We start from the raw sequence: 12,587 nt of genomic DNA, 5'->3' as shown, positions 1-12,587 counted from the left end.
GCTGACGCTGTCTGGCAGACACAGAACAACGGTGAGTGTCCAGCACAGAGCCGTTCGCTGCTCAGAGCCCCCCGTCTGGACAGCCGTGGGGGACACCGTGGGCGAGGCCCTGCCAGCCTGGGAGCCGCACGCCCTGCTCCAGGGGAAGAGGGGGCCGGGGGCCAGAGGGCAGGGGCCTTCATTTCATCCTGGGTTCGAAGCGTCTTCTCCCAGCACTTATCAGAGCCGTGATGCGGGCGGGAAGACCACCGCGTCCCGCCCTCAGAATGTCCTCGTGGGGCCGGGGCCAGAGGGCAGGGGCTCCGGCTTCATCCTGGGCTCGAGGCGTCTTCTCCCAGCACTTATCAGAGCCATGATGCGGGCGGGAAGACCGCCGTGTCCCGCCCTCAGAATGTCAGGCCCTCGTGGCTTCCACCCGGGGGGCCTGTCCAGGCAGTGGGGTGCTCCCTGCACCCACAAGCCGGGCACCGGCCACAGGCCCTGGGGCTCTCGATGGGTGAAGGGGTAGACAGGCAACTTCGGCAGGAGAGAGGCGTATGGTCACGGGGTGTCACCACTCTAGGAGAGCCAAGTCGGGCGGGAGGGGAGGTCACTCCCAAGCCAGGCCCTGGCCGCGGTGGCCCAGGGGACGAGGCCTGGGCTTAGGGGAAGTTGGCTGTCCTGGACGCTGCAATGACACACGCAGACAGCAGCTTGTGGATGAAGACGTTACGACGTCTCGCGGTTCTGAGGCTGGATGTCCGCGATCGGGCGCTGCGGACTCCGGCTCTGCTGAGGGCTGGCCGCCTGGTTCGGACGGGGTCCTCTCGCCGTGCCCTCATGTGGCAGAGGGTGTGAGGCGGGGGCGTCTCTGGGGCCCCGATCCCAGCATGGGGCTCCACCCGCACAACCTCATCACCACTCAGAGCCCCCCAACACTCTACGCTGGGGGCAGGTTTAGCATGTGAAGTTGGGGACAGGGACACCCCTGCCACAGCAGATGGGGAGTGGTGAGGGCTGAGGTGGAGAGGCTGGCCGGCCCGCCTGGCGGAAGCAGCCAAGGGGGTTTGCCGTGCGGTGACACGGTGACAGGGGCAGCTGAAGCAGGCCCGCGGGGAGCCAGCGGGAAGCAGGGCAGAAAGCGCACCCCGGACACACGCGATCGTGCAGCCGTCAGGAGAGGCGCTTGCTCACGTGGCCCCACCGGGGTCACTGGTCCTGCCCGAACCTGACAGCCACAGGTCGGAGCAGAGAAGCGAGGTCACCTGCAGAGGTCCAGCCGTGAGGGTAGAGCTGGGTGTGGGGCCCGAGGTCCAGCTTCAGCTCAAGCCGCAGCCGTGGGGACGGGAGCGCAGAGGGAGGGTGGGTCTGAGGCTTGGGACAGCTGCCACACCCAGGACAGTGACAGCGGCCTCGCCCAACAAAGCAGAGACGAGGAGGGCCGTGGGACAGCAGGCTTGACGTGGGTGATCGGTGTCTCGCGGGACGAGACGCCACATGGGAGGATGGTGACAGGGACGCAGGGGAGAAGGGCCTGGTGGCATCAGAGTGCAATGCTGGAGGGTGGGGTGACCTCTGCGGCGAGCGTGGAGGGGGCGCCCCGCGGAGCGCGAGCTCTCGGCCAAGCTGGGGGGACAGTGTGGGAGGGAGGCTACCGTCCCCGACGCCGTGCAGGGCAGCAGGAGCTGGTCGTGGATGGACCGGGTGGTCAGGGCCAGGAGGAGGGGCGGGCACAAGACCCAGAGTCCCTGTGGGACGCGGAGCAGGGCGGCTGGCGTGGAAGTCAGTGTCCCCTGTGTGACCAGAGTGTCAGCACCTTTGGCTGACCGGGTGGTCAGGGCCAGGAGGAGGGGCGGGCACGAGACCCAGAGTCCTTGTGGGACGCGGAGCAGGGCGGCGGCGTGGAAGTCAGTGTCACCTGTGTGACCAGAGTGTCAGCACCTTTGGCGGGTCCTGTTTTCTGCCATGAGGTGAGCTGTAGCGCAGAGGGTTTCGGGGTGAGGCCCCCAGGGGAGAGGAAGGAAGCAGAGACTGTGAGTGCCACCACATGGAGGACGGGTCACCGCAGGGCTTTAAAATGACAGGGACGAGGGCGCAGGGTGGGGACCCTTGGCCCTGCGTTCCCACAGACCCACATATGGCCCAGCGTGGGAGGTGGGGGGGTCAGAGGCCCCAGGAGGCCGCCCTCTGTGCACTTGGCAATCGGGCTGGCAGGACTCCCGGGCTCAGAGCTGGGTTTGCCAGGAAAGGAGCCTCTTCCCCGTAGCCATTCAGCCCTTATCTGGGGGACACCTGGGGACAGAAGCTGGGCCAGGCCAAGCACAAACAAGCCACCAGCCCGCGTTCTCAGGGTCGGGGGGCCCGGCCGCCCCTGCGGCAGACGTGGCGGTGCACACGCCCTTCCTCACGACGTCTGCACCGGTGCCCGCTCGGAGCAGCTGAAAAAACACCTTCGAACAAAGCCGATGCTGTCAGATTTTAAAGGTTTGGGTTTCACAATCGTTTCCACTGGCTCGGTAATGCAGGTGGCTTTCATGACGTTCTGAACCAGGTGACAAGCGTGTGTGGCTCCGCGCTGTCATCTGCTGTGTTTGGCTCGAGGTTGAGACCTGGGAGGGAGTGGCTTAGGCTCCCGGCTGGCCGCACCGCCGCTACCAGGAGAAGCGATCCGGGGCAGGAGAGCCACGGGGGCGCACTGCGGCCCCTGCCATCCCGAATGACAAGCCAGTGGCCGGCCCCCCGCCTGCGGGAGCTGGCCTTCAGGGGACTCCACACGCACGTGCCAGCCCGCCTCCTGAGACGGTGGCCCAGGCCTCCGCGTCCACTCTGAAAGGGCCACACACGAAGCCAGGTAAGGGCTGCTGTCGGAAGCCACGCGACACTCCTCACGATAACTCTCTGGACGTTTCAAACGGTCGGGATGAAGACGTTTGGTTTTCTTCCCCCGAGACGTGGGAGGCGTCGCCTTGGCTCCCCCAATGCTGCTGACATGAGCCTCTGTCAAGACAGTGCCACGCGACGTGAGGGCCCGTGGACCACGTGGAAAGGCTCCCGAGACGAGGGGGCGCTCACTTAAGAAGGATGATTTCTGTCTTTTCGTACAGATAAAAGGTAGTTTTTTTCCGAGGAAAGATCAATCGCTGGGTAAAACTGTCGTCACACATCCGAGAATTCCGCTCGCAGTGTGCGCCGGCCCGCGTCCCGGCCCGCGGTGCTGACTGGACCCGGCTCCCCGCCGCCCGCACCTCTGCACCCCTCGGCAGCTCCGGACGGGACACTTCGGCAGCTTTCGCCACCTCCCAAGAGCCACTCTCTCCTTCCTGCTTCTCTGTCCACAGCAAACTGGATTTCGAGTCCTGGTCTCCCTGAAAGTGTCTCTCGCTTTAGAAAATGCGTGGGCCACGCACTCTCCTGGCGGATGAGGCTGAATACACTGCAGCGCAGTTTAAGCCCCTTTCCCGTGGTCACCGTCAGCCCGTCTCGGTGGGAACACTAATCATCACGTTCCACCCAGAAGCAGGAGGGACTGGGGAGGCCCGAGCCCCTCCTCCAGGGCCGGGACTGTGCGACTCCCGCTGGGCGTGCCCGGGCTCCAGGGGTCCTCCGGCCTTGGCCTTGGCGCAGCAGGGACTCCTATCTGTTTATGGGTCTCAACAGGTCAAGAAAGACGGGGCGTTGCCATAGCAACCCTTACACGCCAATGCACCGCACTTAAGATTCAGGATGTCTGGTCTAAAAATACTGCGGCGCCCTGTCAGCTGCCAAGGGCTGTTTCCAGTTTGATAAACTCAGAAAACCGGACTTGCGGGCACGTGCGCCCAGCTCACACAAGCCGCATTTTCTAACCAGACAGGACTGCCTCGCGGCTCATCTGCGTCCCCTCACCCGAGGACAGCGGTCGGCATCCGGCGTCGCCCTGGAAGACGAGGCAGACAGGTCAGGCTGCGGGCAGGCTTTCCTGCTTTTTAAACACACTTTGTGTTTTGGAATAATTCCACATTTACAGAAAGGTTGTAAAGCCAGCTCAGAGAGTTCCCGTCTGCCGTCCACTCAGCCTCCCCCGATGCCAATGTCTTGTAAAGCCTGGTACGTCTGTCAAAACTAAGAAACGGACGTGGGTTTGTGACCTAACCGACCTCAGGCCTTATCTGGATTTCTCCGCTTTCCCTGCGGCTGCCCCTCTGTTCCCAGGACCCGACCCCGGCACCACGTTGCATCTCGCAGTCACGTCTCCTTGGTCCTGCCTGTGGCGGTTTCTCGGTGTTTCTCGGGACCTTGATACTTTTGAAGAGTGTGGCCGGGCAGTTTGGAGATTGCTCGTTAATTCGGGTTCATCTGATGTGTCCTCATGACTGGGCCGGGGTTGTGGGTTTGGGGAGGGTGTCCCAGGGTGAAGTGCCACCGGACAGCACATGATTGACCGCCGATGGCGGGAACCTCAGGCGCCGGTCGACCTGGCATCTGCTGGGAGCTCGCCTCTCCCTTTCCCGTCACGCGTCCTGCCAGCGAGCAAGCGGAGGCGACGGGTCACCTGGAGGCGGCGTGTGCGCGAATCACGTGCAGTTCTTCCACGGGGACCCTTCGTCCCTCCCCCACTCCCTCAGGTGACTCGCCCACGCCGGACACAGGGGCCAGTGTCCGCCTGGCCTCAGTCACGGCCAACCCCGCGCCTGTGCTCCCGGGACCCGGTCACGGCCAGCCCCGCGCCTGTGTTCCACTGCCCGGTCCTCCAGCCTCGGCCACTGGGAACCTTTCGCGTCAGTGCCAGGGTCCTTCTGACTTCCTCATCCATTTTTCTAGAACTTCCTTACTTTCTCACACTACAAAATGTTCCAGGTCCATCCTAGAATCGGCCGTTTCCCCAAAGCTCCCGGGTTCAGCCCGAGACCTGAGTGGGGTATGGCCTTGCTGCAGGGGTGACAGCACTTCCAGGCCCTCCCAGTGGACAAAGGAGATGCATATGCGGACCGACACGCACGCACACAAACACGCACACGCACGCACGAACATGCACACGCGCACGTGCATCCACGCACACGCACATGCACATGCGCACACGCACATGCATGCACACACACGCACATGCACACGTGCACATTCATGCACACGCGCACACGAACACATGCACGCACGCATACAAACGTGCGCACACACGCACATGCATGCACATGTACACACACACATGGACACAAAAACACACCTGCACACGCGCGCACACGCACATGAACACGAAAGCACACCTGCACAAGCATGTACACACATGCGCACACACATGCACGCACACATGCACATACGAATGCACACACGCACATGCACACGTGCACACATGAATGCACACGTGCACGTGCACACATGTGCACACACATGCACGAACACACGCACACGCGCACACACACGCATGCACATCTGTGCTTATTTCTCATCTGCCTCTCTGCGTACGAGTTAAGCAGGGTGCCTGCACTGGTGCCCCCGCGTCTGTCCCGGCGGCACGGGCCCACGCTGTCCCCCACACCGGCCTTGTACATCTTTCTCCACCAGCGAGACCTGCTCCCGCCGTGCGCGCCGCGTGCATTTACGTGCTCAGTCTCCGTACACGCGTGAAGTGTGACGTGTTGACGTGCTGTTCTTAGCGGACGTTCTTTTTGTTTTCGGCGTCTTTCTCCTCTGCCCACCACGCCGTTAACGTTGGAATGTGACACAGCGGATGTGTTGCTTTCTCGACGTCTGTACTAAAATGGGAACCAGATCACGAGTAGTTTCCTGAAGAGCATGTCTTTGTTTAAGGCTGGACCAGCAATCGAGGTTCCCACGTTCAGGGGTCAGTCGTGACGGGCCCCGCCACCTCCTCCTCCGGGCCGGGCCTGACGTCCCTCGTGCGTGTTCCCAGATGGGGCAAGTGGATGCCCCCAGAGTCTTTTCTGGGCCTTTCCTTAAAAGCAGCTCTGTTGGCGACGTCGCGGTCCCCTGGCATACTCCTTCTGCCGGCTCTGATCCCACCGCTTCTGGACAGAGCCACGCGGGGGAGGGACGAGCCAGGCTCTGCCTCCCGTCCGGTGGCCGCGCGTCCTCTCCATGCTCGTCAGCTGTGCAGCCAGAGGCCCAGCTAGCTTTCCCACCAGCCTCCAGCCCCCGCCCTCCCGTCCTGAGGGCTCCCTCTGCCCTCCACGTCCCGAGGTCATTTCTAAAGCTGGCTCTCCCCACCAGGGGTCAAATTTCAGAACCAGAGCCTGTCAAGCTCTTCATTTAGCACAGAAGGCTCTGGAGGCCCCAGAAGTTTAAGTTTACGAGAAAGCTCGGGAGGCTTTGGAGCACCAGCTTCTACTCCTGAAATCCCCCGAGACGTGAACTTATGGACCAAAACCGTTGGCCTGGAGCTGCCACACAGCTGTGATAGTCGTGACACTGAGCGCATCGGCCCTCGCCCTGGGACCCGCCAAGGGTGCAGTCGGGTGCTCGCCACAAAACGTGAACCGTGGCTCAGCCAGGGGCTCAGCTACGATGTTTTCCCCTCGAGTCTTATTTTGGGATCCAATTTCAAGAGTCACTCTCAAAAGAGAGACACGAGGTCTCTGGAACAATCCGAGAAGCTGACCGCCCCAGACTTGGTCACTGGGCTCTCTTCGCTCCCCTCCCTCTGGAAGGGCCTCTGTGAACCCTCGGACAGGGAGGGCGCCAGCTCCTGAGTGCTCAGACCAGACTCGTCCGCCCAGACGCACAGGTGCTGTTTCAAACCGTATCTTATCTTAGACCTTCCATCGCCTTGTGGCCTCCCCGGTGGCCTCGCCCTCCTGAGTCTCTCACGTGGGTGAGCAGGTGAGCGGCCAACGCCAAGAGGCACGGACATTTATCAGCCGACTCGCAGGAGACCTTGCTGCCCCCGCCATCCCCGTGCTGGCCGCCGGCCAGCCGGCCTCTCCCCCCACCCCCACCCCCCCGCAGGGGGAAGGAAAGGTGACAAGTGCAGGGCAGGGTGGGAGCTGAAACGAGAGTGTGGGGAAGCCCCATGTCAGCTCACCCCAAGGCCCCCGCAGGAGGGCAACCCTGAGAAGCCCCCCACGGCAGCGCCCAGGAGCAACGTCTCCGTGGGGCACCCGGGTCCCACTGCGGCGGGGACAGACGCCCGTGGCCACACTTGACCACCATGCAAAGCTGGTGCCTCTGCCCCTGTCCCTGCTGTCTGGGGTCGCGTGGCCCTTTGACCTGGAGTCCCCGCCAGGCGGCCTTCGGGGAGGCAGAAGAGGACACACGGCCCGCCCGGACGGCCCGGCGCGTGGATGTGCTGCTACTGACGCTTTGTCCGCACGAGCGCGTCCGGACCTGTGGGGAACGTTTATCACGGTGACGTGTGACGGGGCGCGAGATCGCGATGCTCCGGAGGGCGGCAGTTTGGGCTTCCTCTCTGCATGCGGAATTGTGGGGGAACGTAAGGAACGTGACCACGCGGGGGCGGGAGAGAGCGGGGTGGGGGCGGCAGGGCGCCTGACACGATCCCCGCTCCCCCGAGCGGTCTGACCAGAGGCCTTTCCAAGGTGCCTGGACCGGATGCACAGGGACAATGGCTTAAGGCAAAGATAAGTGACGGGCCTGGGGCCACCTGCCAGCCTGACCTGCCCGGCTCAGAGTTTATGACCGGGTCACCCTGAGGTGGCTTTCCGTACCACCCCTCCCCTTCTCCACTCCAAACTTTGAGAGAGTCTTTTGGTCTCTGACCGGGCGTGGTGACCTGTTGGTGTTTTACCTGTTGGTGTCCTACTTTCCTCGTAAAGTCACCGTCAGCACTTCCGCTGACCCCTGGGGGCGCTGGGGTCACCATGCCGGGTGCAAACAGGCCCTGCCCCGCGAGTCCACCGTCTGCGAGAGGCCAGACGGATGACGGACAGCGAGGGGTGTGGCAGGTGTGACGTGACCATGCCCATGCCTGGAGGACACTGGGGACACGGTGGTCCGGGAGAACAGGAAAGTCACCTCGGGCCGGTCAGGTCAGAGGCCTGGAGGGCGCTGCCCACGCGGCCACCCGTGCTAACGTTCCGTGACGTCTGGTTCTCGCGGGCACGGTGACTCTTCGCTGCCGGAGAAGGTCACCACGTGCTGCGTAGTCCGCCGCATAAAATCATTCTGGTCTTTAAACGAAAAAGTTGCCGGTTTTGCCGAGAGGGCGGGGCAGAGGGGGCGCGTCCCAGGGACCGAGCCTCACCGGGGGTCTCCCGATAACACCCGTGCTGTCTGTCCGCCAGTTCTTTACGGCGTCCTGTTTGAGAAGGACAAGGAGGCCGCCTTTGCCAACTACCGCCTTGGAGAAGCGCTGGGCTTCGTCGTCGCGTTCGGGTACAGCGCGTTCCTGTGTGTCAGCGTCAAACTCTACATCCTCCTGGGAGTCCTGTGCCTGACCATGGCGGCATACGGAATCGTCGAGTATCAGGAGTCCCAGGACCTCGGCCGGCCACCTGCCGGAGGCGCGACGAGGCCAGCGGAGGAAGGAGAAACGCAGACAAAAATGTGAACACAGCGGACAGGTGAGCGGGCGCCCAGAGCTACGCTCGATTCTCTACAACTGTTTCAGCCACGTGTGGCCATTCGAAAGGCAGATCATAGCTTTATTTTATTACGTAAATTTTTGTCTAGTCTGTCAGATTTTCAGTCCGCCATCTCACCAGTAGAGATCAAGAGTATACGTGAAAAAAAACAGTGAGTTTCAAATACGAAAGAAAAGGTTCGGGGCCCGTACGCAGCCGTTGGAGCCGTGCTCAGAATCACAGAGTCGATAACTTAACACTTGTTTTTGCTGTTGCCATTGCTCTGTATTTTACAAATCGTGACCACGTAAAGCAATGCGGTCCAGCTCCGTGCACGGACGCCGGGCAGGTGACCCTGCCTTCCGGTGCCAGCGTGGCGAAGCCAGCCTAGACTCCACGTTTCTCGAGACTTCCAAAGTACGGGTTGCTGAGTAAATGCGCGTATACGATGAAGCTACCTCCTCTCCTAATACCTTTCCCCTAAATGCTCACCCAGATCCCACGCGAAAGCCACCGCGCCCGTGACCCAGCAGGCAGCGGGCCGCCGGAAGTCTTCGCGGACGACCACAGGCTCGGCTCCCCCCGGGCCACCGGGACGCAGGGCCATCTTGCCGTCAGCGCCCAGGACCGGCGGCGTTTCGCTACCCACCGTGGACGCCGCTGCTTCTGCCGCCTGCGGCCCCTTCTTTCATCCGTGCGGCTTCGCGCCCTCTGGCGCCGGACCCAGTGTCCTCCGTCCTCCTGTCAGCCAGACGCCTCCTTCCCCGTCCTCGTCAGTCTGTGCCCTTCTCCCAGGCTCCCTCTGAAGTGTCCCGTGAAGGCGGAGGATGAGCCCCGCCTCCACCCCGCCCGCCTCCCCCAGTCCTAAAGTGACGTCCCGGCAGGTCAGACACCATTTGCAGCCCTTCGGCACCCCAGTCCCCACGCGGGAAGTCCTGGGGCTGTCTGGGCAGCCCCTTCCCTCCACCCCTCCGCCTCTCTGCCCATGGCGTGTCCCGCCTGCACGTGCCCGCTCGGCGCCGGCTCACTGAGCTCGTGGGCTGCCTGCTGCGGGCCTGGGTGACACACACTCGGCCGTGCTGTTGTCTGCAGAGCTCTCTCCCCGTGCCGGACAATTATTCAAAGAATAATTACCCTCCCCTCGCCCCTCCGTGAAATTCCAGCCACCCCCACCCCACCCCTGCGCTCACGCCCTCATCCATTCACCCATCCATCCATTCACCCATCCATCCATCCATTCATCCATTCATTCATCCATTCATCCATCCATTCATCCATCCATCCATCCATCCATCTATCCATTCATCCATCCATTCACCTATCCATCCATTCATCCATCCATCCATCCATCCATCTATCCATTCATCCATCCATTCACCTATCCATCCATTCATCCATCCATCCATCCATCCATCTATCCATTCATCCATCCATTCACCTATCCATCCATTCATCCATCCATCCATCCATCCATCTATCCATTCATCCATCCATTCACCTATCCATCCATTCATCCATCCATCCATCCATCCATCTATCCATTCATCCATCCATTCACCTATCCATCCATTCATCCATCCATCCATCCATCCATCTATCCATTCATCCATCCATTCACCTATCCATCCATTCATCCATCCATCCATCCATCCATCTATCCATTCATCCATCCATTCACCTATCCATCCATTCATCCATCCATCCATCCATCCATCTATCCATTCATCCATCCATTCACCTATCCATCCATTCATCCATCCATCCATCCATCCATCTATCCATTCATCCATCCATTCACCTATCCATCCATTCATCCATCCATCCATCCATCCATCTATCCATTCATCCATCCATTCACCTATCCATCCATTCATCCATCCATCCATCCATTCATTCATCCATTCATCCATTCATCCATCCATCCATCCATCCATCCATCCATTCACCCATCCATTCATCCATTCATCCATTCATTCATTCATCCATCCATTCATCCATCCATTCATCCATTCATTCATCCATCCATTCATTCTCTCATTCAGTAGCCACCGAGCTGCCGCGGGGCCAGCAGCAAACGGTGAGCAAGTACAGACATGGTCCCTCCGACACTCGGTTTTCAGCCAGGCAAGGGGACAGGTGCTGACCAAATAAACACGGACCTGCTCCCACTCGAGCGAGCGTGCACGTGGCCGGTCGGCGTCACCTTCCCACCAACCAGGATTTGCCCTCGAGTGCCAGCATCTGTGAATGGTGGCCTCTTCCTGCCGTCACCCAGGCTCGGCGGTCCTCCGGCAGCATGACAGTGGGGCAAGCTCGCCCGTCATCTCGTGGGCCCGTCCGCGAAATCACCACCTCTCCTCCCCCTCGCCCCCAGCTTCCCACAGGACTCCAGCCCCCGCCCCCCGCCCCGCGTCCCACACGGGGGCCCCCAGCTGCATCCCCAGCCCACCCCCCTCCCAGGGCTCTCTCCCGTCTAAGGACCACACTCTGGCTCCTGACCATGACTTCCAGGCCCTTTGGGACTTTGTCGCTTTATGTCATTTCGGCCGAACCGAACTCTTCAGTATTTTTCTTGGACGCCAGGTGCTTTCCTCTACGGGCCCTTAGCTCTTGCTGCTCCTAAGTCTCCCCTCGAATCACCTTCATCCTCCTGGGCCCGCGCGCAGGCCGTAACTTCCCACAGTCGTCCACGACCTTCTTAACAAAGCTGGTGTCCTGGGCCCCGGTTTCCCCGCACTGCGACCCCCTTTCCCGGCGTGGCTGCGGGCTGCCTCCGATGGATCATCTCTAAGAGACCAGCCGACTTCTCATTTCCCGCCACGGGGAGCCCGGGGCATTTTCCAGAGTCGACGCTCAGGAAGCATGTGCACAGATGGCCTTTGGCGAGGGCAGGGGACACTCAGTCCCCTCCAGCTTGGAGGTTTAGGATCCTGTGGTGCTCCTGGATGCAAGTCAGATTTGAGCCGGCCTGGTTTGGAAGAGCTTGTTGCTTACTCACTCAGCTAGAGCATTTGAATGTGAGTTACCTAACTTGCTTAGGAGCCCCTCGCACCTAGGGAGGCCCTTGGGGATTAGCCGGAGATAAAGGCGGAGTCTCCTAGACACAGGTGGCACTGAGGAGTGTGCCCTGCACCAAAGGGCCAGCAGGAAGGGACCCACGAGCTGAGAGGACGTGCACACACAGCCCTGGAGGACCTCCACGGGGAAATGACCAAGTCAGGGCCCAGGGACACAGGGGAGCCAGGCCGTCCTCAGTATCATTATTTTATTATTTCGGAAGCCTGGGCAGTGGCCTTAGCAGCTGTCGACATCGGGGTGGCTTGTCGTGCAGCATCTGCATGAGCTGTGCGGACACCCCCACCTGGTTTGTGAGGCAAAGGCCAGACGCTCGGTACTGTAGCTGGGAGCGCTCAGTCCTCCCCGCCTGGTGCTGGTGCTGGGAGTGCTCAGTCCTCCCTGCCTGGTGCACTCTGCCCACAGGCATCTCTCACGACCCATTGGACACTCGGTGACAAGCAGAGTGATTGCAGAGAGACCCGGTCCAGAACTTCAGGTCCAAAGACCCACCTTCTCCCTGTGCCAGGGAGCGAAGCCCCTTGGTGTGAGAGGTGACGTGGACCAGTCTGCTCCTCTGAGTGGCCCCGAAGTAGAGGCTTCACGGGATTAAAAGACGTCCCCACAGGCTAAAGGCAGCCCAGAATTCTGACCAGATGGCCGAGCGCACCTTGCTTGGCTACTGCCTATGCTCACAGAACAATGTGCCAGACCACACGTTTGCCAGGAGCCAAGGCCGCCCATGTGCCCGGGGGTTAGAGCAGGCTCGGCGCGGGCCCGCGCTGTCTGGCGGTCTGGGGTGCAGTGCGCTGGGGCCGTCCACCGCCCGCCCCGTGGGCTGCACACGCGGCCAGCGCCTGGCCGGGCCCCCGGAGCTCCCTGGGAGACGGCCTGCATCGTCATGGTCTTTTGTTTTCTCTTCATCCTTTTGATGAGAGGCATCTGCGAATGTGCCCAGGTGCCCTGGAGCGAGGCCCAGAGACGGGCCCCTCACGAGCTCTTGTCTAGGCCTGGTCAGTGGCCGAGGAAGAAACGTCTGTC

The 12,587-nt window shown here is 61.4% G+C and overlaps 1 protein-coding gene across 1 annotated transcript in view; it reads left to right on the top strand.

Moving 5' to 3' along the window:
* The window catches only part of UNC93A (unc-93 homolog A), a 21,451-nt gene extending 12,972 nt beyond the window's left edge, over positions 1-8,479 (top strand). The window contains exons 7-8 of the mRNA XM_006915084.1: positions 1-31; positions 8,214-8,479. Coding sequence (XP_006915146.1) covers positions 1-31; positions 8,214-8,479 — 297 coding nt within the window. The remainder of the gene's footprint in view (positions 32-8,213) is intronic.
* Positions 8,480-12,587: the final 4,108 nt, after the last annotated feature.

Source organism: Pteropus alecto, unplaced genomic scaffold (genome assembly GCF_000325575.1).
Source record: "Pteropus alecto unplaced genomic scaffold, ASM32557v1 scaffold195, whole genome shotgun sequence".
In the NCBI taxonomy this organism is placed as follows: Eukaryota; Metazoa; Chordata; class Mammalia; order Chiroptera; family Pteropodidae; genus Pteropus; species Pteropus alecto.
This window is presented reverse-complemented; position numbering and strand designations above follow the sequence as displayed.